Below are 20388 nucleotides of genomic sequence, written 5' to 3' on the forward strand. Positions count from 1 at the left end.
GTTGCTATGGCTCGGCGGGAGGCGACAGCCAATCAGGCCGCGGCAGGATATATCTGTCGCTGTTGCCAACGGCCGTGGACCAATGGGAAGGCGGCGGCCGGCGGCGCGCGGACCAATGGGGAGGCGGCGGCGGGCGGCGGGAACGGCCCCGAGCGGAACAGAGTGGGCGGGCGGTGGCCGGGGCTGTGAGGGCAGGGCGGGCTCGGCCCTCACGGTGGTTCGTGCGGCCCTACAAGCCCGGCATCTTTGTTCCCTGTAGAAATGCCCGGTTCACTCACGGCCCCGCTGTTGACGGCAATAAACGATAACGTGTGTGACCTTTCCAAGCACTGTTCCCAAAACAAACAAAAGGCGTTAGTCCTAGTGAGATCCACCAAAATAATGGAGGCTTCAGACTCTCAGCACCCGCAGGTTCCCAGGGCAGCTGGTCCTGCCTTTTAATACATAATTGACATTGAATAAATGCAAAGTTATCACTTCACATCCTTACCTTGAAAGAAATATACTCTGGAGAAACAGTAAGTGAATATCTTTATTTGAAAACTTTGTAACAAAAGGTAAGGGAGGCCTCTTCCTCCTTATGTCCGGGCTGGAGGTTTGGCAATAGGGATACATTTTGCAATACAAATTTTTAAAAAACCAGTAACACTTCAGGAAAATACCCAAAACCCCACCCTATAACTTGCAGGGTTAGTTTTAAACCTGCTTGTATTAAACACCAATTCAATAGCAAGCCCTAGCACTGAAAATTCTGCTGTGCTCCAGTTTGTGTCATCTGTGGCACCACGGAGTATGGAACACTCCAGAAGTTACACCCTGCAGTACAACAGGAAGGCAGGGATAAGAAATAGCAGTATTTTACCAGCACTTACTGAGACCTTATTTTCCAAGCCTGAGAAAAGGTTATCCAATATCCAACGTAACCAAATTTTACTCCTTTGAGCACCTTTACTCCTAATGAGCTTCATTTACTTTCATGATACAACCAAGGACTCGGACCTGGCCAGTGCTATGATTACATCTATGTTACTGCCACAGGACCACTGCCTTGATCATTTTAACATTTACAGTGCAGCTTCAGACAGCTCCAGGAAAAACCTACAGCCCACAGTGCACCTTTGCTTTCTTCTATCCTTTGCAAAATTCTTATTAAAACTGTAACTAAACCAAGCTTTGTAACCATTGAACACACCTCCATCTTTCTCCCTCACTCTATTCCTCTCCCTTTCAGACTCCTCTTCTATTAAAAAAAAAGGGAAGAAAAAGGAAGCAATGGGGTATTTCCTGGGGAACTGCAGGCACATGGAATGTATCTGCAGGCAGGTCACATCCGTCCACTGTCAGAAAATTCACAGAGCAGGCATGCTGCCTGGAACATGTCGTTGGTTAGTGAGTCAACAACTGGATCCTCCAGGACCTGAAAGACACAGGACCAAACCAAAGACTCACCAGGTATGATTTTAACACAGTTGGTTATGGAGGAAGAGCTCCTTTGGGCAGACAGCAGCACAGGGTGTGCCATGGGAGGGAATGGCACTGGTCAGGGCTGTGTGCATGAAGAGACAAAGGCCTGCTTCTCCTCCAAGTTCAGGCAGAGTAATCCAGTGGGTGTAGAAGTGATGAGCACAGTCCATGCCCAATCCAACTCCCAGGAATTCAGAGCAGAGCGATTCTCTTCACTTTGCCCTAGGCTTTGGCTCCTATAAAAGCCAGTAACTGACAGAGGGTAAGACAGGAATTAAATCATTAAGGAAGTGATGTCCTGAACAAGGGAACTCTGCTCAGGGAGAGAATGAAATATCTCCAAAATTAATTAACTTTTTGTTTGTTTGCTTGCTTTCATTTTACTCTCATTTTGGTTCTAACAGGATGCATGACCTACCAAAAAAAAAAGCTGAGTCATGTGGACAAAAGAAAGTTTTCACCTGCACCTCTGTGGTTCAGGCATAGGAACCAAAAACCTGCACATTCTTGCCACAAACCCAGAGTAAGTTGATTCAGCAAGAAGCAAAGTGCCCAGGAAGTCTGTAGAATGCTGTAAAATCATTTACCCATTCAAGCTCTTCCTTTTCATAGAGCTCACACTAAAATAGGCAAAAATTGCTTTTCTGAATTCTTGAACTGAGTAATTATTACAAAGATTTGAAGATGTCCCATTTGACATCTACAAGCATCACTCAGTATCTTGCTCCTAGCCCATAGTGTACTGAGTGTCATGTTTCTTCACCACTGCAAAAATCAGTGCAAGGATGCAGAACAGCAAGATGAAAACTAGCTAGAGACAGCCTGCTCTGGGAATCTTAGAAAAGGCTCATTCATTATTAATGCCCAAAGCTTTCCTTCTCGTCTGGCTTACATTATGGCTGGTAAAAAGGCCACTTTCCAAGATACAGATCTTTATATTGATGCTTTCAGAGGCTCAAAAGAGGTTCTGTTACTGCCCTCAGAGCTGCAGCCACTTCTCATAATGAGGCCAGTAGATATGGGTCCTGCTTTTTGTAATCTCTTTTGAAAAGGTTTCCCCAGCAGCTCACACTGAAAGGGAAACAGCAATGGATGCTGACTTTTAGACCAACACATGTGAAGCCAAAAAATATATGAATGTACAGCCTAGACAGGGCTTTCTGGGGTCCTATTTTTAGGTAACAATTCAGAGATGTGCTCCCATCCCCCTGAAAGCACAAGGTTTCTAACTTGTATTCTCTACTGCCTTGAAGTCCCCATCAGAAGGCATGCAGACTGCACCCATAGCATGGAACTACCTCCTTTATCCTGGCCAATAATCCCACTGCTCTGTGTTCTGCCATCAGCCATCTCAGAACAGTGCAAAATCCCTTCTCCTCAACAATAACACAGACGGGCAAATGAAAACTGCATTAAACATTTAAGAGATCTGAGAGAACAGAGTCAAATTGTGCAAAACACCTTAGAGGGGAGGACCTCAAGCAGCCATCTTTGTGTGATTGTTCTATAGGTGAGCCCTCCATTGCTGAAAATTTAAATGACTCTTTGGGTATGCACAGGATCTTCTGGCCACCATTTCAATGACACATTTAGTAAAATTAAGGTCTGACTAGCACTTCAAGGAGATAAAAACAAAATCACCTTTCCTTCTGCTATCTGCTGGGTGTTAGCCAGGGAATGCCCAGCTTGCTCTGAACTGGACTTCAGAGGCTATGCTTAGATCAAACATATTTCATACAAAATATCATATGAGATTTCACATCATCTCTGAGAGAGCTGCAGGGGATCATGTGTACAGAGCTCCCTTCTCTGAACTTTGGGTGTGCTCTTACCTGGCTTTGTCCCAGGGCTTGGCTTTCTTCCACACAGGGTGCAGAAACAGGTGGGCACTGAGGCTTGCCAAACAGAGTCTGAGAGGAACTGGAAAAAAAATATTATATACAAGTGCATTTGTATTTATGCTCTATTTGCCACTTACTGTAATGTTTTGCAGCAGAAAAAGAGGGGCTGTTGGCAAGACTGTTCATTTGATAGAGTTCTGTTGTCTACACACCTGCCCCATTTCTCACAATTGTTATGGCCTGAAAATACAAGTTCTGCAATGGGAAGACTGCCCTGACCAGGAACAGTACACAGGGAATCACATCTATATTTGCAACTTTCTTTCTGCCCCAAAACACTCTCCATAAACAAGGAGGTGTCTACCAAAGCTCCTGGAACATGTTTTAAAAGCAGAGACCTTAAGAGTCAAAATATGCGGCTTTAGACAAAGACACAACATTGGCTGCACTTCTGCTACAGCTTTCCAAGGCCACCAGTGGAGTCTGGGGACACGGCTTCCCCAGCCACACTCCCCTGGAGGCTCTGCCAGCCTCCCAAAACAGATCAGTCTGTGGGCACTGGGTACTCAAGAATGGGATGTTCTCTCCCATCACCACCAACTCAAAAGTCTCTCTAAAGTAAGAGCAGTGCCCAAGCCACCACCAGGAAGAGCCCAAGGTGTGAGTGTCCACATGGGCCCAGACAAGAGGTCCCCAATAGCAGAGTACAGAGAAAAAGTAGAACCAACAGGATAAGTGTCAAGTTGCCCTTCCTTGGAATGCTCCCCAGGTTCCAGTGACCAGCCCTGGGACTCCTCTGCTGGAGGCTGCATTCAGAGTCACATTTCCTAACAACAAATGGGCCCAACTCCCTCTCCCACCCTCTCAAGCATTTGTCTTATGCTTTTTTACAGCCCACTTACAGCGACATGCACAGTGCCCTTAGCAACGAGTTCTGCAATTCAGTTATGCAACACACCAAAAAGTAGCCTCTGATGGTGGGTTTGGGACTTGCTGCCTGCCCATGTCAGGATGCTGGGCTGTCCAAAGGGGAGAGCCTAACAGCAGGAGGATTCTCAGCACTCTGAGCTGGAATCCCAGAAATGCAGGCAGAAGCTGTAAGCTACCATGAACATCTCAGCACTGACATTTTCTAAATCAATATGCTGGCTCAAATGCAGAATGCCTTGCTCCATAGAGCTCAGTGTGCTTTTCTCTCTGAAATGGAAGGCACAAGATTTCCATTCTGCAAGAATCATTAGCTGGGCTACATTCCACCTGTCCTGACTTGCAGAGTGAAGAGGATACACCACCACTATCTACAAAGGGGAGCATCTGTTTGGTGTCCCACAGGGGCTTCCAGTCCACTTGCTGGATCAACCCCTCCTCTCAGGCAGCAGAAGCAGATGGAGACAGTCAGCTTACAGCATGGTTCCCTCTCACACTCCCACCTCACAGCCCTGTAGATCAGAAGAGGTTTGGACACAACCCAGGTGTGTAGGAGTGGCTGTAAAAAGCCCATGAAAGAAATCAACAAGAATTGTTCTGATAAGCTTTGAGGCCACATCCTTTCCAGGTGAGCATCTTTAAAAATGAGACAAGCAGATTAAGGGTCCTTTGGCTGACTTGTAGCTCTGTCCCAGTGCTCAGGAAGCAAGGAGAGCATAACACTGAGTCCACTCCAGATAGATGATCTTGGCTAAATAATTTCCTTCTCTTTGTGTTACTCTTACCTCTAAAACCAGGATAACATCACTGCCCTGTCCTTCCAGACAGCAACACTCGTTTGCCTTGATCAGACAGTTTGATCTCTTGCCCCCACAGGAGTGATGCTCATAGCACCATGACTGCTCCAGAGGACTCTGGTAACAATACTCTTCTCTAATCCCTGCCTCTGTTAGAGGGCTCTGCCTTATGACACAGGTGAGCCTCACTGACTGAGCAGTGATCTTACCCACATGAGCTCTCCTGGCTCCCTAGAGAGAAACTGCAAAATGAAATTGCTGAAATTGCAGCCTAAGCATCACTCACTTCTGAAATAGAAATTCCATAGCATTCATGGAATTTTGAGGAGGTCAAGGTTTTGGGGGGACCTGGACCAGGCCACTAAGCAGTGTTTACAAATAGGGTTCAAACAACTATATCCTCACCAAAAGGTGCCAGCAAAGCAGCAAGTCCTGCCCCTCACAGGAATATGATAAAGGGTGTGTGGATGCCTGGCACACTGACATACCCAACATGGAGACATTGACCATAGATTTCTTCTACTGGCAGAACATGTTTTAAAAATAAACATGAGCTCACTCCAGAGTCAGAACATGCAATTTTAAATTCAGCCAGAATATTGCCAGCAAGCCTTGCCGATCTTTCGGGATCTTTAGCCACTGTTTAAAACTGTGAATCCTAAAGCACAGCCTGAGGTTTACAATGCCTGACCTGGGTTCTCCCCAGCAATTCAGAGCAAGGAGTCTGACATGAATGTGAACAAGGCACCAGGCCAAGTGAGGAACAGGGGCAAAAGGCAGAAATGTTTTCTGCAGGGAACTGGGGCCAAAGCCTCACCAATCTTTATCTCCAGTGAATCACTGCATTTACTTGTTTAACAAGCCACAAAGCCTTCTGTGCCTTTGCTTCCTCATTTTTAAAGTGGGAATAAAGCTTCTTCTACCTCCCTTTTTGACAAACTGACAGTGTCATGCTGGCACAAACGCTGGTCAGTGTCAAGCAGAAGGGCTATAAAATGGGACTGCTGCTCCTGCTCTGTTTTGCAGATCAGTAAATTAAAGGAAGCCCATAACGTCTGGCAGTGTTTATTTTTATGTAACATTATGGAAGTTGTATAACATATGGAAAATGGCATGAATTTTTGTTGTTTTGCATTCTCTGAATTTATCTCAATTCCCAGAGAACATCTGAAATCCGAAACCTTTGTTATAAGTGGAAAACAGAAAGAGAACAGTGCCTGTCTTTCTGTCTTCCAATTTGGAAAGCTTGCACTACGGAATAATCTTGTCATGAGGTTGTGAAGCTACAAAAGCTATTTTAGGATTAAGTACAGGCCCTACCAACCCAGCCCACAGAACCAACAGAACCAGCCCTCAGTGGATCAGTACAGGTTATGCTTTTCTGCCAAAACCAAGCAAATAGTTCAGAAACTGAACCTGCCTAAAAAGCAGGGGGTCATATCTTCTCTGATTAGGTCAGTTCCAAATCTCCTTTGTGCCACACACACACACTTGTATACTTAAACAAGATTACCCATGCACAGATATAAACACTGGCGAAGGATGGACACAAGGAGAAGCAGCCCCTGTGAATGAGGTGTGTCACTATTTCTGCAACTCTCTTCAACAGGGTAGCAAGACATGACTGGACTCTGCATCATTTTTCTTCCTGCCTTTAGGCAGCCCTGTGCTTTCCCTCCTTTTACCTGTGAAGAATAGAGTCCAGGGTCCCTAGCTGTCCTCCTCTAAGGATTAAGCTTTCATCCTGTAAATCTGACTGCTGAATGATTCTTTCTGAACTGGCTTCAACACAGCCAGCTTGAGGGACTGTGCTCAAGGGAACTCTGATACCTGCTGAAGTAAATGCTCAAATTAAACACAAGTACAGATACAGATAACATAGCCCCGACCTCTGACCCAGCTATTCCTTCTCTTCTTGCTCCACATTCACCAGAGCCTGGGTGAATGGCAGTTACAGCCCTTCCTGCTCTACAGACTGATGGCAAAAGCAAGTGGGCATCACTTATGCATCCTATCAAGCCTATTCTGAAGAACAGGGAGAAGTAAAGAGATGGCGGGAATACTGAACAAGACTGGACAGGAAGCAGACAAAGAGGAAGAGAGAAAAAATAGCAAGAGGGAGAGGAAAGTGAAAACATGTGCTTGAAGACAAGCATCATGTCACAGCTAAGTTCCCAGACTTTTCTCAGGCAATACCTTAATGATGGCAGGCATTAAAAATCCAGAAGCTTGCAAAAGTGCAAGGTGAGCAGATAACACCTGGAAGGACTCTTTCAATGGAAACACTAAAAGGAATCCACCAATATTTTATGGAAGTGGTTGCAGTTTAGGGAAAAGAGTAGGTAAGAATGTCTGTTTCAAAACCTTACATCAACAGATTTTCTCATTGAACTATCATGGGAGCAGAACTCCAAAGCTCCAAATAAGCCCTGCTCTCCTTCATCAGGACACTTAAGTGAGCAAGAATGTTTACAGCAATGGGAAGAGAAGCTTGGAAAGTCTTAAGGCCAACAATCTGGGTGCAGTTTTACTAACCTTCTACACCTGGGGTCCACACAGAGCCAGAGACTCCTCCGGTGCTGTAAGGGGCCCACCACATGGGCAGCCAATAATTCACAGAGGGAAAGGACTCGTAAGGGCGCAGGACAAAGCTCCCCTGCCAGGGGCTGGCAGCAGCCCTGCTCACTGCTTCTCCAGGGAACAGCACAGGAGAGCCAAAGCAGGTTCCTGGTTCCATCACAGCCTCGGTGCCAAAAGGTACAGGTTGTTCAGAGCTGTGAGTGGTGAACAAAGCCATGCTTGTTCCAGCTTCATACAGCTCAGGGCTCTGCATACAGCTGCAATGATGGAGAAAATGAATCAGCCAGACATACTGCTTTGCCAAAAGGGGACCCTCAGCTAAACCTCTGAATCCTGCCCTCCACAGCTGGGAGATGAACTGCTCTGAGTGGACATGGAACATTTCCATCAGTGGGGGCAAGGCTCCCAAGTGATGTCCCCAAGGAACCGACATGGAAGGCAGTTCTGTGAATACCTTTAAATGTTGCTTTGTTTCTGAACTGTCACTGTAAAGATGCCATACATCACCTGGATTCCAGCATCTTTAAATATGTGCCTTCAGGAGGCTTATACAGAGGTGCAGCTGACTGCTCCCATCGTGGCTCACAGGGCATGTGGGTTATCTCTGTTTGCTCAGGGCTGATGTCCACACAAGATCCACCTGAAAGGTGCAGGCCAGGCAGGTAAAACAATGCTAGTGATTACTCCAAAAGGCAACAAAACAAGTCCAATCTGCCAAATGCAGCAAGACCCCTGTGTTCCTTGTGACTGAAGTTTGGTTAAGTGTCTGTGGAACGACATAGAAATACTGGGTTTTCCTGGAGTACACTGCCCTGATTCCAGAATCTGAGAGCTAAAACCTGCTGCATCCCATGTATTTGCTTTCATTCGGTGCCTCCTTAAAGCCAGGCATCTCTTTTCACCTGTTGTTGCACAGGCATTAGCAGTGTCTGCTCCTCTGGAGTGACAGCCTGGAGCCAAACACTGAGGCACTCCACTGAAGCAGAGTCCTCCAGCATGTACTTGATCCATCAGCACATAATGCTGTTCTGAACAAGCAATATCCTTCCCTTCCTGAGGGAATTTAAAATTGATTTTCACCTCTCTGGACCACATCCTGAACCCATTAGGAAGGGACAAACCTGCAGTTTGTGGTGTGTTGGATCCTTTATCCTGTGGCTCATTTCTGTGGGAAGCCAGAGCCCTCTCAGGACAGGAATTGCTGAGCTCTTCCACGTGAAGGAGGCGGGATTTCTGACGGCGTCGATAGTTTGCAAACCAATTATAGACCTGAGTTGGCTGCAGGTTCATGGCCCGAGCCAATCCCTCCTGCAAATCCAGGTGCAGGGAGAAATCAAAGGAAAAAATCACATCCAAATGCTCAAGCATTTCCCTTCAGTTCCAAAAGCAGTCCAGCAAGAGACCTTCCAAAGCCAGAGACATTTACTCACTAGGTCTCCGATAGGCCTACTGGATCTGATGCAGGAGATTTTATAAACACAGAGCTGATAGAAAACACAAATTCCACCCTGCACTCCCAGATAATTTGTTTGCTAAGGAAGCCACTGCTATTTTATACTGCTCACCAGATAATGCCCTCACCAAGCCATGCTCTTCCCATAGAATGACAGCTTCACAGAGGCAGACATTTAAGTCTGAAGCCCTCACCTGGCAAAGCAGGGATCAACAGTGCTTGTTGATTTAATTCACACATCTCTTCCATTACAAATCTGTCCCTGTCCAAAGAAGGTAGATCCATGCATACACCAACACAGCCTATTGTGTTATCACATCAAATTACCAGCATTTGAAAAGTCAGCACAAAATACGTTCTGGTGAACAAAGTACAATTTTATATAGGCTGTTACTCAGTCAAGTCAGAACTATTTATTATGTAATAGAGCTCTGCTGAGTGATGGCTGTTTGGCTGCCTATGCTCAATCACTACAAAATTAAAACTGTTAAAAACCCAGTGAGGAATTTATTGCCCCTCAATTTTTTGTCCATTAAGAGAAACTACTTAGCATGAACCTGATGATTTTTTAAAGAAACCTTTAGGGAAAGATCAAATATGATGAATCCTAACCCCAGTAAGCCTTTTGAAAACAAGGATTTAGAAATGAAACCAGTTATAAACTCTTGATAGCAGTGTCCTGCTTTTCTGTGACAAAGAGGCTTGATTGGAAGTATCCCTAGCATATCCCTACCCTCTGTTTCTTGTCTGGATTTGCTGTCACCTCTGCAGCAAACTTGTGCAGGTGCTGGCGTACTTCTGGTGAATAGTTTCGATTCTTCAAACCTTCAGGACAAAGGGAAATGGGTGGAGGATTCCTGTACACAGGAGAAAATGGGATTAAAAAGGACCCCAAAGGAATAATTCACATTCATGGGAATTTTCTCACATTGCTAAAGTGCTCAAAATACTAAGAAAAACCAAGCTCCAAGAAGCAGAATCTTGAGGTAAAAGCAGCCTCTGCATCTGCAAACTACAGAGAAAAAAAAAATCTTTGTTTCCCCACTGTGCAGTACCTCTTCCTGCAACGGAATTTCTGCAGTGCTGTCAGAACATCTGTCTGCTGCTTCTCCATAGCCCTCCGGTAGTGAACCTCATGCCAAAGTTGCACCAGCTCTTCCTTCTCTTCTGCCTGGCAATGCTAAAACAAAACTGTGCATAAGCAAACTTTCCAGAGAACCACTCAGACTGTGTATAAAGGAGAAAACCCTCAGCAGAAACGTACTCAGGGATTCCTACCGGTTTGACAGAGCTAGTAGCATCACCTAGGGCTCACTGTACCTTCCCTCACGTACACAGGGAGCTCCCTAATTCTTTCCTTCCCCCTGGTGAAAAGGTCTACATTACCAGATCTAGAGGCCAAAAATCCCTCACCTTGAGTAGCACCATCCAGCCTTCCTCATATATTCCCACCCTGCCAAGCCCCCTAGTCTTGGGCTTCCCAACACTCTTATTTCCTGAGCCCTAAGACTGTGAAAAACTCCAAGAACCACCACAGTAGAACAAAAATCCTGCTACAGCCAACCCCCTATCACCCAGGTACCTTTCTCCCCTTGGCTGATTAACTCGAAGTGCCTGTAGCAAAGGCTTTGGCAGGTCAGCAATGCACATTTATCACCTTTCACTGCCTCACACGAGCTGAAGTGCTCCACGTGCTGCAGTTTAGGCACTTCAGCGCTAACGGCTCCTAACTACTGTTTTTCTAACATGGCTTTTTGTATCCATGAAGAACTGAAGAACACATTCCTACCTCCAGGAGGCTGCAGGCTGCATCATGTTGCCTTTTATGGATATGAAGGGACACACAAGCCCGGACAACATGGATGTTAGTAAGAAAGTACGTCTTGTTCTTGCATTTCATCATGGCTTCAACCAGGTTCTCCAGACTAGGATAAGAGCTCTGGAGCTCCCGGCAAAGCTGTCCTGCTAGATTCAGCAGTTTGGTGGGAGGGGGATGCTCATTCTCATTCTTCTTTAACATGGCCATGAACTGCTTCATCATCATGTCCTGTTGGAAGCTTTTTCTATGCAATGCACAAAGTTGTGGTTAGATAAAACCTCTTTATCTCCTATTTTTAGCTTCTATGGTATGCTTTTCTTCTTTTTTTTTTTTTTTAAGGAAATAAATTCACTGTGCTGTTAAAAGCAGCCTAAGGACCTCAAAATAAAACTGGGCCCAAAGCAGCCCTGAAAAGCTAAAGACACACCAGATTTGAAGCTGAGAAAACGGAGCTCAGAAAGACACATTAAACTTTCCCCAAAGCTCAGAGACTAACTTTAGGGTTTATATCCACTACTTACAGGTTAAAACTTAGGAAACGTTAAGTCCAGGTGAAATTAATTTGATGAAATTTCTCCAAAATTGCACGTGACAGGCCCGAGCAGACCGCAGTTACTGCAAAACGTAAAACCCTCGTCGGGGCTGGTTCGCGCCCGTTTTCCTGGGAAAGGAGGCAGCGCGATTCCGCGCACCCTTGGGCCAGCGCCAGCCCCGCCTGGCAAAACGGGGAGAAGCTGGGAAATAGCTGCAGGAGCTGTAAGGGCAGCAGCTGCCCGCGGCAGCCCCTTCTGCTTCCCCCCGCAGCGAGGGCCGGTCCCTGCGGCCGCCCCGCTCCCCACCCCGCTCTCACCGTACCTCGCTCAGTGTCCAAGCGCTTCCCGGCGCCGGGGGCACCGCGGGGTCAGGTGCGGGGCCGCCGGCGGGCTCCAGACGCCGCCCAGGCGGGGCTGCCCCGGCACTCCACCCCCCGCCCGCCGCGTGCACAGGATGCCGCGGGGCAGAATAGGTGCACAACGGTATAGAATAGATAACTGCAAGTTCTTTCCATAGTAGAGGGTATTTTTGAGTCGTAATGGGGATCAGACAAGCACTGATAATTGTGACACACTTACAGCGACTGAATGAAGAGGCACGCAGCTCAAACCCACCTTCTATAGGTGGGTGCTGTCTAAAAACAGATGAATCATCCTGACTCATTTTAGGGGATAAAAAACTGAAGCAGCTAGGGTTTGCCCTGAATCAGATCTGAACACCGCTGTGAAGGTGGCAGTCCTCCCCTCACTCCAGTTTCCCGAGGAGCCAACAGCCCCCAGGCTCGGCCCTACACCTGCACTCCAATAACCGCTCGTGCCAACGCCCTGCCGAGACAAAGGCGCCATGCTCGAGTGCAGGCAGCTTCCTCTTGCGGCATGAGGACATTCTAAAACCTGCCCAAACCCTCGGCAGCAACCTGTGCTCAGTGGCCTTTGATTTCTCCTCAGGCTTTGGGGCTGGCCTTGAAAAACAGGAACTGGCTTCCTGCTCTTGCTGTGTGACACTGTTCTAGATCCAGACACGAAGACAGAAAATCCTGCATGATTAAAAGACAAAGCCCCAGTACAGAATTTTGAGCTGAACATAGAAAGCAGTATTTTCTTTTGACAGTTGTTTTCTTTTACTCACCAATTTTGTATTGCTGTCTGTGGAGTTACAACAAAACATCAGGTCACTTCATTTTCTGCATTTTACTTATTTACATGTATGAAAATTTAACAAGCATCTCTCACATCTTATCTTACATATCCACACAATCAGGTACACCTTGGAAGGGGAAGGGACAGGCTGCTGCCAGGCACATCAGATGCCAACTGGCACCAATCGTTTCCAGGGACTGGAAGCTGATACCACCACACTGTGCTGAATCCAACTGCCCTTGAAAACCATTTGCACTCTCCTTTCTTTACCTCCGCTCTAACTGAAGTTTTGGCAACCAAGGACTTGAAACCAAGCTGAGGTCAGGTGATAGATACTGGCAAGCCAAGAGCTCAAATTCTTTTTTTCCAAGCACTTAATCAAATTCTGTTGAATATCAACAGCAATATTGCTCAGGTCCTCTTGGAGCCTCAATATGAATCCAACAGAGAGACTCTTCACTTCTACTTCCTTGCCACAAGGTAAAGCTTCTAGCTGTCTCCCTAAGAGATAGAACCCTATTCACGGGGCACTAGCATGCATCTTGTCCAGACAGTCGGTCCAGAACGTCACGAGCCGGCTGTCTTTGTTCCAGCAGAAGTCTGTGAAGTCTTTCAGCAGCCGGTCTGCGAACTTCTCGTCGCCGGTGGCGCTGGAGCGCCAGGTTTTGGTCAGCATGGTGTTGTAGGCCCAGTTGTAGCCGATGCGCTCCTCGCAGAACAGGCTCTGCGTGCTGGAGCTGGTGGAGTTGCGCCGGCGCCGCTGCTGCCCGCTGGAAAACTTCCGCTTGGAATATGGCAGCTGCAAAAACACTGTCCCTGCAGAAACAGGCAGCACTTCAGCTGAGGCAGACCTAAGGCCCTGCTACTGGTAGGTGATTGTTAAATTCCAAAATGAAACTGGCCTGAGTTTCATTTAATTGCCTTTTAACAAGAGAAAATGGGATACACTTTTCCCCCTCCGCCCTTAGGTGCTACTTCTTCCTGTATGTTACAATATCAGGGAGTGAGTGCACTTTGTCTGCCTTTCTCTTACAAGCACAGACTGAAGCAAAGATGTAGGCTCTGATCCGTCTTGCTAGCTTCCCATCAATTTCCAGGCTCTTCTGCAATTTTCCAAACACTGCCTTCCTGTCACTGTTTTCACATCTCAGCAAGCAGACCCTAAAAGCTTGCTCTATCTCTCACACAGAGTCTATGGGTAGAGATGGATCTACAACAGACTTTAAGCACAAGAATAGAGCACTGACCTGTCCCAACACCTTTCCCTCCTTCTTGCTTCTGGGTACACATTTATTTACACTGACCTTGGAATAAACTTTGCCTTATTTTAAAAAATTTCCTCATCTTCTGGAAAGAAAAGTTTCAGAGCTGCCGTAAAGCAGGATTTCAAACCAACACCATTTATTAGCAGCAACACTTCGTACTTTTCATACTGCCTCCTCCAGTTTGCTGGTTTGTGTTTTCTGACACACCTACTTGTCATCTGGTTAGGGACAGAACAGCACCAACATCACTGACACGAAACACAAACCACATATAAAATGGCTCTCTTGTTTGTAATAACCTCCTCCTTTGCCACAGAGCCTCCCAAATATTGCTCACCTGTGACATGGATATACTGGGGCTTGTTTTCTGCTGGGAAGTTGAATGCAGAGGCTGAATATTTATCTTGTACAAATCCAAACCTGAAGAAATAGAGACAAGGGGAATTAAAAAAGAAAAGAAAACAAAAAGATAAAAAGAGCCACTCCAGGAAGAAATCCTCAGCCAAAGGCAGGGACACCAGAGGAAATCCTTCCACTATCCCTTTCTCATGGCCTGAAGGCAAAAGGAAAACGGATGAAGAGAGCTGAGCCTCTCCAAATATTCTCTGCCCCTGCCAGACAGTGTGAAAGCCTGTCACCCCACACTGCTCAGGCCTGTCACCCCACACTGCTCCCTGTCCTGACTCGAGCTGGAAAAAGAGCAGCAGCTCCATGCAGTCTCTGACAAAATGGGGCAGCTGCACATGAGAGAGGGAAGAGCAATAGTCAAGACAGAAGTTCCCTGGGCATGTTTCAAGGTGCAGCATTATTATTTTCATGATGTGCAACGTTCCATGCAGAACTTCAAGCAGCTTACCTGGCAGTCCTCTGCTGTTCATGGGATATCTGTTCCTCTCCTGCTTTCTAAACTAATGAAAGCTGATTTCCCAGCTAAAGTCCATTACAAAAGGCAGCCTTCTCAGTCATGAAAAATACCCCAGCATGTACACCATGAAAGAAAGTGGCAGCTCAATCACACAAAGGCATAAGGCTAGATAGTATCCAAAGCTTCCAACAATTCCTTCTTAAACTTGGCCCAGCCTCCTCTGCACAGCTCCCACCCCAGTCTCCTGCCTATTGTCAATCATCAGGTGTCATCCAGCTCAAGACTGTGCTAAACACACAAGAAAGAAATAACTCTTCCTTCTCAGGAAGAATCTATTTACAGCCTTTCTGCTTGTAACTTCAAATGACAGGCACTTTCCAAAGGCAAGGCTGTCCCTAGGAGGAGAGTATGGCTCCTAAGGCTGAAACAGCACACAGCTGCCCCTGGCACCCTCAGAGCCACCCGGGGCAGGGAGGCTGTATTCCAGTCTGTCTGCAAGCAGACTTCAGAGAGGCAGACAGCACAGAACTCCAGTGACTCAGGAGTGACTGTTCAGCACAGGCCTTCATCCCACATTGTCCAGGGAGACAGGAACTGTTTGGTCACCCACTCCACTGCAGACATACCTGTGTGCTATTGCTTCCTGGAGAAGATGCATTCTGTCCCAGTATGTTTCTGGTTCAAAGCCTGAAACAAGCAGAAAAGTAACAATTATCTAGTAAAGCTACTTTATTTCCTTCCTTTTAAAAACTTCAGTTTTCCTCAGGAGGCCTCAGTGCACTCCTTTTTTCCCCTGGCCATCTCTTTCAGTCACTTTTTTGTCAAGTGTCTCAAAGATGTGTCTTGTGCACTCCAGTAGCAGACTCCTGTCTGAATTTAATATTTGTGTCTCTTGAGATGAAGGAGAGGAACAAAAAGGGGGGGGTGTGGGAGGGGGTAAGGAAGAAGAGTGGGCTACTGTGTATCACAAGAGGGCTCTGAAAATATTTAATTCAGTCAGCTAGGCCATGGTGACCTCACAGCGTACGGATTTGTCACATTCGTTGTACAGTTCCACCTCGACACTGAGTCAAGGGTTAATGAAAATATCTAATTAACTTTGTTAAAACAGAGCCTTTTGCTATTTGTCCCTCCTCAGGATGCAATTTTGCCCTTCTCTGCATGGGGACAGGTCTCTGATCTTGTGGTTCCACCTGAGGTTTACCACAACAAGCTCACTGGAAAGGGCGAGGTCACATTGCAGAAAAGGAGATTGCAGTTTCTCTGCTTAATCTCATGTGCAAACACTGTAACCATTAAAGTAACCATAGCAACAACAAAAGAAGGATGGCAGCGGTGAAAGCCCAATCTCAGGGAGGGGGAGAATAAACAAATGCAAGATGCAAATGCAGATCAGCTGTGGGTCTGCCAGCAAAACAGACACATGAGTCTGTCAAACACAACAGCTACTGGATATGGGTCTGAAAGGGCACAGGGTAAGCACCACGGGGGAGACCACCCTTCCTGTGTGTTGGTGCTTCCTGCTGCCCACAATCAGCCTGCCAGCACAGCTTCCTCCAGCACCTCCTTCCTGAGGGGCTGCTGACCTGCAAAAACAGCTCCTTCAGCCACCTAAGGCTGGCTGGTAAAGGAGCTCCTTTATGTCAGCTCTGCACCAACAGGGACCTGTTTGCACCAAGTACCCTGAGGGGTAAAAGAAAGTGCATTTCTTACCATCAAACAAATGCTCACTGCCCTCCTTCAGCAAGCAGCTGACGTTGAGGGGGATGAAGAGCTGAGCTCGGAGCGGGTCCCCGTACAGGTAACTGGGCAAGGCAAAGGGGCCTTCCAGCACCGGGACGAGCAGGAACCCACAGGAGGTGGCCTTCCTGTGCCAGCCCTGAACCTGAGCAGAAATTCACACAATGAATCACAGCACACACGCCAGCTGACGAAGGGCACTTATGTGCATAAGAGCAACTCATTCCCCCAGAATAGATCAGACATGCTCAATTCTCCACGGGCTCAGCCTGCTCGGCATGGCAGGCACACCAACGTCCTTGCAAGCAAAGCAGTACAAGCACAAGACATCAGGCTTTCCTTTTTCTGAAGTGCTCATCAATCAGAAAGCACTTTAAAATAGGACATTTTTCAGGAACTGATTCAGCCTACTTATCACCAGTGGCTAAACACTTCTGCTTTACTGGAACAGTGCAATTGATTTTAAATAAAAGCAAAACCGACTACCTAGTGCTGTCTGGCTGGGTGGGGTAAAACCTGGTGTAAACTGTTTGAGTTTTAGAGAAGCTACATTAGGGGAAAAAAATCTAAAAATGAAATCTAAAAATTTAATCTAGAAATTAAAAAGTGACATGTTTTCATTTCAAAATGTTTTCAGCAAGTTAAAAAAACCCTAAAACATTCCTGAACAGGAAAAACACATTGCCTGGAAAAGCCCTGTTATGAAAGCAATTCCACTGAGATTTAAATTTTTAAGTTTTGGGGATAGAAGGAATGTAATGTGAAACAGATTTTTTTCCAAAGACCTGGCTCAGGGCTTAAAATTTGCCTAAGGGAGACTTAAATTTATCACCTTGACCTGTGTTGATCTCTGCATACTGTGCACAAAACCCACTGAAAGCAGAACACACTCAGGCAGACAGAATGACTAGAGCTGGTGTGATAAACGCTGACCAGACGCAGCAACACGAACAACCACCAGGAAAATCACTGATGGAAATCAAGGCAGATGCGAGCCACCATTCTCCCCAAGACTTCCTAATACAACGTCCCCACTTGTCTAAGGGACACAGAGGCCAGACAGGCCCTTGTGTGGCTGCCCAGAGCGCCAGGATCTCACCATCTCAAACAGAACAGCTGCAGTCACTGCCATCCAGTGTAACTTGATCTCGAAGGCAGCGTTCAGGGAGAAGTTGCCGTGGTAATAACAGCTGCACCACTCCAGCCGGTCCGTGCGGTTGTTCACATCCACATCCAGCGTCACCGTGCGCTGCTCGGGCACCGTGGCAGCTGGGCAGCCAAGGGACAGCAGAGTTCAGAAGGGCCATGAGAGAGAAGGTGCAGACAGCACGAAGGGAATAAAAGAACCAAGATCAGTAATTTGAAATTAATTTGCCTTCCCATTCCTCCCCAGGTATTTTTGGGCTGGCAGAAAAGTCCCAGAATGTGGCTCATCCAGATGACAAAAGACAAAAATCCTGAAGTATTTCTCATGTCAGGGGTATGTGCTACAGAATCACCTCCCCAAGCAGTCAAAAGACATTTCAGCTGCAGTAAGGAGAGAGAACCAAGAATCCAGCAGTTAATCAACAGGCAACTGGTGCCATAATTATGCATGGCTAGACAACACCAGCTTCTTCATGCCCAAAACATTCCAAATATTTCTATATGCCTCCACCAGAAATCACAACAGGGTGCTGTTACATGGGGCAGGAGCATCCCAGGACTTTCCCCAGCTAAAGGAGATTAGAAGTTAAACTTCTTGTTCCTTTAATCCCATATCAACATCCCACATTACCACACTGTTGAAATGAAGTGCACATCCAACACTTTCTGTAAAAGCACAAAGAGTCAGCCAAGACATGCAGCAGCATTCTGACCACTGCAACAGCTCCCAGTGCTTTGCAGTAAGGGCTGGGACGGTGCCCAAGATCCAGCTCCCTTTGTGCCCCACAGCCCAGCATCCCTCAGGTGGCAGAAACCCTCAGGTATCAGGCAGGAGAGGGAGAGAAGCACAGCAGTGGAAGTGACCTGGCTGGTGTCACACACAGGACTGCAAGGCTGGGGACAGAACACAGATCTCCTGACTTGGAGACCGAAGTCCTGCTATGAAACACACCATCACCTTTTCTTTAGACAAATACATAATTTAACATTTCTGTAATGTTAAAAATTGACATAAAACAATGGGCTGCAAGGTTTCTATGGGAAAACTTCTGCCTTTTTTATTATTGCATGCATGAGGGATGTGTGTTATCTCTTCCTGAAGTAGATGTGCACCCCTTGATAGGGTCAGCTTTTAAATTCCTATAATTTGATGGCTTGTTGCTATTAAAAAAAACCAAAACAACCTGAAATCCTTCCTCAAGGTAGGTGGAAAGTTCCCACCTTCACTGCTACTGCAAGTTACCTGGAGGCACTTTCAAGGTTATAAGGAAACCCTTTACATTGCTATTACTGCAGTGTAGAACATGAAAAATAAAAACCCAACAAAAATGAAAGAGCATCACACAGTTTTGTTTCATAAATAAGACCCATTTTTGTCTTTGGGAAATGTATCACTTGCAATTTCTGAGTTGATCTGATATTGTCAGACCAACACTGTGAGAGTTTCTTTTTCAGGCTCCTTTGGGATATTGTGGATACCATACTTGTAGTCAGGAGGTTATGGTGCCACATTTGTAACAAAGTGTGTTTGGAACAACATCCTGGAAGCTGTGAAACCAAAGCAGCTCAGTCAGGTAGGTGCTGGTCATTAGCCAAGAGGTCAGTGATAACACCACAGCCCAGTGTGCCCAAACCAGCACACTGTGAAGAATGAGCTCCCTGCTCCCTTACACTGTTGCTTTTCCCAGAGAGTGCACACTCCCTGCTAGGGCTGGACTGTCTCTCTGCCTTGTCTGCAGCTGCAGCTCACAGGCAAAGCCAGAGGAAACCAGTCCAACGAGGTGAGCTAATCAAAAATACACTAAACACTGATGAGAAATGTCCATGTGTCTGAATTCAGAAGCTTCTGATTAAAACCAACTCGTTTTAATAGAATATACTCTGGCTTCCATAGGTCAGACTTTAAGAGGACTCACCTGCTTCCCAATTGTCTTCTACTACTGAGTATTTAACTAAAGATTTACTAAGCAAATCGGAGAGGAGCAGGCAGGTTATTCTCCAGTCACAGACTCCACTACATACATGACTACAGTTGCTAGTGCATGCACTGCTACAAATCAAAGGGACAAGATTAGCTGGATCACAGGTCAGACTTCCACTGGGAAGGGAAAGGGGACAGTCACTGGGCAGGTGATTGGGAAATTGGGAGGGATAAAGATTTGAGAGATACATGGAGCTTGTTCCAGAGCTCCCAATGCTTGCATGCAATTTTATGTCACAGCCTGACATTTAGGGAAGGTGGGGAGGGGAAGAAATAAAAACCACAACCTAATCAAGACCAAGAGAGGAACAAATGAAGTCACGTGGACCAGGGGTCATCTGGGTTTAGTAAAGCTCTTTACCTCAGATGAACTGCTGAAGTTTTTTTGGAATACTGTTTAGAAGAGGGACAGCACAGAAGCATCATTTAAACCAGTTCCTTTGTAAGAAAAAACTTCCACACTCCATTTTTCTACAAGAAACTATAATTCCTGGAAAACCCAGACTGCATGAGAGCAATCTGAAGGCATTTATCACTCATTCAAGGGCTGCAAATTAGTTAAATAGTAAAATGGACATACTGCCAACTGAAAGGAAAAGGAGTACTACTCAGGTGTGTAGTACCCACATGCTGCAGGAATACACTCTTTTCCTGGCTGGTGTTAAATGAAAGGTGAGGGGGACACTGAGGCACACTTCTACTCATCCTCAGGGGTGCAGGCCTGCTGAGTCTCAGTCTCAGCTCACAAGAGAGCACAGACAGAGGAATGTGAACTGGTTTTCTCAGGCTAAATAGTGACTAAGAGATCAAACCATGAAGAGGATCTGGCCCCAGTGC

At 46.4% G+C, this 20388-nt stretch overlaps 2 protein-coding genes across 12 annotated transcripts in view; both read right to left on the minus strand.

The window, feature by feature from the left end:
• Positions 1 to 590: 590 nt before the first annotated feature.
• Positions 591 to 11769, minus strand: ANHX (anomalous homeobox). Of its 3 annotated transcripts, none has more exons than XM_084217125.1 (9): positions 11737 to 11769; positions 10852 to 11125; positions 10118 to 10242; positions 9796 to 9919; positions 8731 to 8887; positions 8117 to 8249; positions 7565 to 7866; positions 3297 to 3384; positions 591 to 1417 (listed from the first exon to the last, which is right to left on the minus strand). In XM_084217125.1, exons 2-9 carry the CDS (start codon positions 11104 to 11106, stop codon positions 1387 to 1389), a joined length of 1215 nt encoding a protein of 404 aa, XP_084073251.1. In that variant the 5' UTR covers positions 11107 to 11125; positions 11737 to 11769; the 3' UTR covers positions 591 to 1386. The 3 variants fall into 3 exon arrangements, with proteins under 3 accessions (XP_084073251.1, XP_084073249.1, XP_084073250.1); XM_084217123.1 differs by having other exon boundaries at positions 8731 to 8917; XM_084217124.1 differs by lacking the exon at positions 11737 to 11769 and adding an exon at positions 11403 to 11498 and having other exon boundaries at positions 8731 to 8917.
• A 764-nt stretch (positions 11770 to 12533) lies between these two features.
• The window catches only part of DEPDC5 (DEP domain containing 5, GATOR1 subcomplex subunit), a 41258-nt gene continuing 33403 nt past the window's right edge, over positions 12534 to 20388 (minus strand). For 8 of the 9 annotated variants that reach the window (XM_084217259.1, XM_084217255.1, XM_084217258.1 and 5 more), the window contains 5 exons: positions 17524 to 17693; positions 16398 to 16569; positions 15311 to 15371; positions 14157 to 14239; positions 12534 to 13370 (listed from right to left, as the gene is read on the minus strand). In XM_084217259.1, coding sequence (XP_084073385.1) covers positions 13075 to 13370; positions 14157 to 14239; positions 15311 to 15371; positions 16398 to 16569; positions 17524 to 17693 — 782 coding nt within the window. In that variant the 3' untranslated portion in view covers positions 12534 to 13074. The remainder of the gene's footprint in view (positions 13371 to 14156; positions 14240 to 15310; positions 15372 to 16397; positions 16570 to 17523; positions 17694 to 20388) is intronic. The other variant, XR_014616586.1, reaches the window with a different exon arrangement.

The sequence above is a fragment of the Fringilla coelebs genome (assembly GCF_963513975.1).
Source record: "Fringilla coelebs genome assembly, chromosome: 17".
In the NCBI taxonomy this organism is placed as follows: domain Eukaryota; kingdom Metazoa; phylum Chordata; class Aves; order Passeriformes; family Fringillidae; genus Fringilla; species Fringilla coelebs.